General features: G+C 49.9%; 2 protein-coding genes across 2 annotated transcripts in view; one reads left to right on the top strand and one right to left on the bottom strand.

Moving 5' to 3' along the window:
* DMD (dystrophin) overlaps positions 1–5,316 on the bottom strand; it is a 2,307,273-nt gene that overhangs the window by 1,388,974 nt on the left and 912,983 nt on the right. The gene's annotated exons all lie outside the window — the stretch shown is intronic.
* On the top strand, positions 1,419–2,142 carry LOC100954942 (tubulin polymerization-promoting protein family member 2-like). The gene is made up of 2 exons (XM_003793735.1): positions 1,419–1,740; positions 1,970–2,142. The coding sequence occupies exons 1-2, from the start codon at positions 1,419–1,421 to the stop codon at positions 2,140–2,142; spliced, it is 495 nt and encodes a 164-aa protein (XP_003793783.1).

Genomic DNA, 5,316 nt, shown 5'->3' with positions numbered 1-5,316 from the left:
TCTTAGTTATTGTGTTAAGACATTTGTATTCTACATTTAGAAAGATTCACATGTACCCTTATAAGATGAACCAAGGGCATTTGTTGATGTACTCTATTTCTGTTTTTCGAATGTAGCATCTAAAGTGATACATTTTAGATGTATCAAAACTGCTTTTCCAGCATCCCACAGGTTTTAGTAGCTTGTGTCTTCATTGTTGTTATGTTCAAGGAAGTTAATGATTTCCTCCTTTATTTCTTCCTGCACCCAACTGTTATTCAACAGAAGGTTGTTTAATTTCCATGCCTTTCTGTGGGGTTGAACGTTTTTGTTGGAGTTGAGTTCCCCCTTTAGTGCCTTGTGGTCACCAGCGCTGAGTAGGGGGAGCATGCGCACTGAGCACCGCCTCCTTCCTGAAATCCCACTCAATTCTCCTCTCCCTCCCCTCACAGGTATGTGCCTATGGCCCACACTCCTCGTGGCGCTAGACCTTTTGAGTGTAACATAAATGACATTTTTTTTTCATTATGATACCTTAAATTAACATCTATGTGAAAACAGTGATTTTACAGCTATAGTGGCTCAAGCGAAACAAGGGTAGATGGAATTGATTTACAGTTTAAAATGACTCAACCTAAGCACTTTGTTTATGGCTGGCTGATGGGAGCGTGGTGGATGGCATGGCCTGAGAATGGCCTTCATGCTGTCACTGAGCCTGGCTGCCACCATCAGGCCCTGATTCCCCCTAGAGCGGTGATTTTCAACCAGTGTGCCTCAAACATTTTTAAAGATTATGAATTATTTTTTTTTTTTGGAAAGAAGTTCAAAGCACAGTCAATGACATTGAAGTTCCTTTAGGTGGGATAAGTCAGGGAGGGGGGATTTAAGGAGTTTGGTCATCTGAAAAGGTCAGAAGGTTGGCAGCTGCTTCAATTCACTGGACAAGGTAGGGAGACACTAAGCCCTCCTCCCAAGGCAGGGGCTAAAGCTAAAGCCAGGAATGATGTCACATAGGCATTGCTGAGGTCACAGAAGGTTGCCTAGGCTCCCCTCTGACTCCTTCACTGCCACCCAGTCTCCCCAGCCAGCTGCCTCCTGCACATACCTGTCAGCACACACACGAAGGGGAGGAAGGCTCAGAGACCATCTGGCCACTCTTAGGTACACAAAAGTGGTGGGGGAATGGGGGATGAGTCAGGACCTGGGATCCACCTGGCATTCCCAGTGCTGGGAAGGGGAGGCTCAGGTTGTGGCTGTGGCAGGCGGCATGGGGGTGAGAGGTACAGGGGGAGGGGGCAGCAGGGACAAGGGGATTTGTTTCTCTTGCCCACTGATTTAATCTTCGCCTTCATCCTCATTCCTCGTCCATCCTCCCTTCCCCTCCCCCCTCCCTCCTGACACTCCTCCTCCCCACTGCCCACCCCTACCTCTAGCTGACCATGGCATCCGAAGCAGAGAAAACATTCCAGCAGTTCGCTGTCTTTGGAGACTCCTCTAGCAGTGGCGCTGAAATAAACAACAAGAACTTCTCCAAGCTGTGCCAGGACTGTGGCATCACAGATGGCAAGACGGTCACCTCCGCAGATGTGGACACTGTGTTCAACAAAGTCAAGGCCAAGGATGCCGGAACCATCACGTTTCAGCAGTTCACGGAAGCAATGAAGGAACTGAGCCAGAAGTGCTTCCAGGGAAAGAGCCCAGACCAAGGCCTACAGGACATTTATCAACTCATGGAGGGCAAGAATCCAGCCACCACTAGTGGTCACTGAATGACGTCCTCTCACAGCAGCCTGGTCAGAAAAATCCACCGCCCCTCTGTGCCCTGCACTCCCTCCCTTTGGGTGTGGATGGCGCTGGGCAGCCATCCACAGCAGCGGCCCCACACCCAAGGAAGAGTTAAGAGCTGTGGGGACTTGTTCCATGGATCTCAGGGCCATCTTAGGGGAGGAGAAGGAACTGGGCTCAAATCCATTCGTTGGCTTCTACCAAGCCGCAAGGGCGGGTGCCGTGGACCAGCACACCGACACCAGCAAGTACAGCGGAATCCACCAGGACTGCTTGGACGACAGTGGCAAGGGCACAGCAGGACGGGAAGACACCTCTGATAACTCAGACTATGGGAGGGGCCACAAGGCTGCTGGCACCTATGACAAGAAGAATTAGACAAGAGCCTCATCTGGGCCTCAAAGCCCCCCTCACCCTGCATCTTTAACACCGGGGAGTTGGGGAATCAATAAACATCTGTGTGCAGACAAAAAAAAAAAAAGTAGTGTGAACGAGTTCCTGAAAGATCAAAGGGTTTGGGGAGATCTAAGAGTGAAAGGCTGCGGTGGAGGTCATATAGAACAGTCAGGTTCAAAGACCCAGGGTCAGAATCGGGGTTGCAGGGAGACAGGATCTCAAGTTGAGTAGAGAAAGTCTAGGGAAGACCAGAATGGGAGCAGATGAGGAGGGCCAGGGAAATTCCTGAAGTGGCTTAGAGCTGTCCCTGATTCCTTGTATTGGCCCGTGGGTAGAGAGGAGTAAGGGGTTTGGGGGTCTCCGTTTCTGGGGGGAGACGGTTTCCCGCAGACATGAAGTCTCCGCCTGCAGCGAATTTGCTTTGGGCGGATATCCTTGGTATCGCGTTGGTCCGCAGTAGCCATTCCATCAACGTGTTTCGAATACATTAGTCCACATAGAAAATAACAAACACACACACACACACAAACAGGAAGAATGGTTTCCTGTGTTTTCCATAATGGATGGAACTGGAGGCCCTTTCTTAAGGGAAAGCACGCAGACACACAGAGACAGATCCGGCACGTGCTCACCTGCCAGTGGGAGCGAAATCATGTACCCCCGGGGACACAGAGTGTGGAGTGATAGACGCTGGAGGCCGGGGGGGCTGGGAGGGAGAAAGGGGGGGAGGTGTGTGCGGTGGAGGTTGAGAAACTGCCTGATGGGTCAGGGTTAAGTGGTTCTGGTCACAAAGGTCTGAAAGCCCGGAGCTCAGCCCTCAGCAGGCAACACACCCAGGGAGCCAAAGACGTACACCTGGACCCCAGAGTCGTGTACCCCAAACAGCTTGGTGCTCCAACACGCTGATGATCACCTGACCCTTGAGCGACTCTTTCACCATCTCGGTGCTGGTTCAGGGTCTGGCCGCCAGTCCCAGGGGGGTCAGGCGCATCAGGGTGGCGGATGCTGAAGGCTGGGGGTGCATTGGCCATGTCCTTGAAAGGCTGTCGGGGACGGGCACTGCCACGGCACTGGCAGAGGAGGTGCCGTCCCGGGGCCCCTGGCCAGGCTTCAGGGTCCGGGAAGGCCTCTGAGGAGGGAGAGGTGCCCTGTGTTTACCTGGTGCGCTACCCCTTCTCCCAAGGCTGGTGGCTGTCACCAATCAGCTCCCACTGAGAGCTCCTCAGTGCCGTCTGCTGCCAAAACCCACAGCCTGCAGGAATGCTGAGAAATCCAGGCAGAACCGCCAACCAACACTTCCCTTGCCATGTCAGGCCTGAGGTGCTGGGCACTGGCCCATGGATGTTGGCTGTGGGGATGTACGGACCAGCCCTCCCTCACTGTCCACAGCGTGCCCATGCTCAGATCAACACAGTGGGTCCCCCAGTATCCTCGGGTTGAGGAGGAGGTCATGCCTATAATCCCAGAACTTTGGGAAGTGATCTGAGTAGATCCCTCGAGCTCAGGAGTTCCAGACCAACCTGAGAATGACTAAGACCCAGTGTCTACTGAAAATCTAATAATTCCCCAGGTGTGCTTGTGTCCACCTATAGTACCACCTACTCAGGAGGCTGAGGTAAGAGGATCACTTGAGCCCAGGAGTTTGGGGTTACCTGGGTGACAGAGTGAGATCTTATCTCTTAAAAAGAAAAAGTATCCAGCTCATTGCCTATCGTACAGTGGCTAGGGCACCAGCCACATACCCCCAGAGTGGCGGGTTTGAACCCTGCCTAGGCCAATTAAGCAATTGCAACAACAACAAAAAATAGCTGGGCATTGTGGTGAGCACCTGTAGTCCCAGCTACTTGGTAGGCTGAGGCAAGAGAATCGCTTAAACCCAAAAGTTGGAGGTTTATTTGACACCATGGCACTCTACCCAGGGTGACATAGTAAGATTCTGCCTCAGGAAAAAAAAAAAAAAAAAAAAGAAAGAAAGAAAAAAGTATTCATGTAAAAAAAGTTGAATTAGATCCCTACCTTACCATACATAAAAAATAAAATTTTACATGTCTCAAAGACCTAAGTATGTGGCTCAGTGCCCGTGGCTCAGTGGTTAGGGCACCAGGGCACATACACTGAGGCTGTCAGGTTGGAACCCAAACTGGGCCTCCTAAACAAGAATGACAACTGTAATAGAAAAATAGCCAGGCCTTGTGGCAGGTGCCTATAGTTCTAGCTACTTGGGAGGCTAAGGCAAGAGAATTGCTTAAGCCCAAGAGTTTGAGGTTGCTGCAAGCTGTGACGTCACAGCACCCTACCAAGGGCAACATAATGAAACTTTCTCTCAAAATAAAATAAAAGACCTAAATGTGAAAAGCAAATCTTTAAAGCTTAAAATATTACAGATAGGCGCACACACATACACACACACACACATTGGGGGTACATTAGTGATATATATTATAAAATTATATTATAAAACTTTTGTCCACAGGCTAAAGAAGGATTCCTTAAATAAAACCCAAAATTAGTATAGAAATTCCTGAAAGAACTAAAAGTGGACCTACCATTTGATCCTGCAATCCCTCTACTAGGTATTTACCCAAAGGAAAAAAAAGACATTTTATAAAATAGGCACTTGAGGGCAGGTGCAGTGGCTCACCTGCTCATGCCTGTCATCCTTGCACTCTGGGAAGCCGAGGCAGGTGGATTGCTTGAGCTTACAGCTTAGAGACCAGCCTGAGCCACAGCAGGACACTGTCTCTAAAAATAGCTGGGCATTGTAGCAGGCACCTATAGTACCACAGCAGTAGTCCCAGCTACTTGGGAGGCTGAGGCAAAAGAATCATTTAAACCCAAGAGTTTGAGGTTCCTGTGAGGTGTAATGCCATAGCATTCTACCAAGGGTGACAAGTGAGACTCTGTCTCAAAAAAAAAAAAAAGGCACTTGCACACAAATGTTCATAGCAGCACAATTCACGATTTCAAGGACGTGGCAACAACCCCAAGTGCCCATTGATACATGAGTGGATTAACAAATGTGGTATATATATATACACCATGGAGTACTATTCTGCCATAGAAAAGATGGTGACCTGGCCAGTGCTTGTGGCTCAAAGGAGTAGAGTGCCAGCCCCATATGCCAGAGGTGACGAGTTCAAACCCAGCCCTGGCCAA

The sequence above is a fragment of the Otolemur garnettii genome, unplaced genomic scaffold (genome assembly GCF_000181295.1).
Source record: "Otolemur garnettii isolate 467f Iridium unplaced genomic scaffold, OtoGar3 scaffold00072, whole genome shotgun sequence".
Lineage (NCBI taxonomy): Eukaryota > Metazoa > Chordata > Mammalia > Primates > Galagidae > Otolemur > Otolemur garnettii.
Note: the sequence above shows the minus strand (reverse complement) of the source record. Positions and strands in the feature narration are given on the sequence as shown.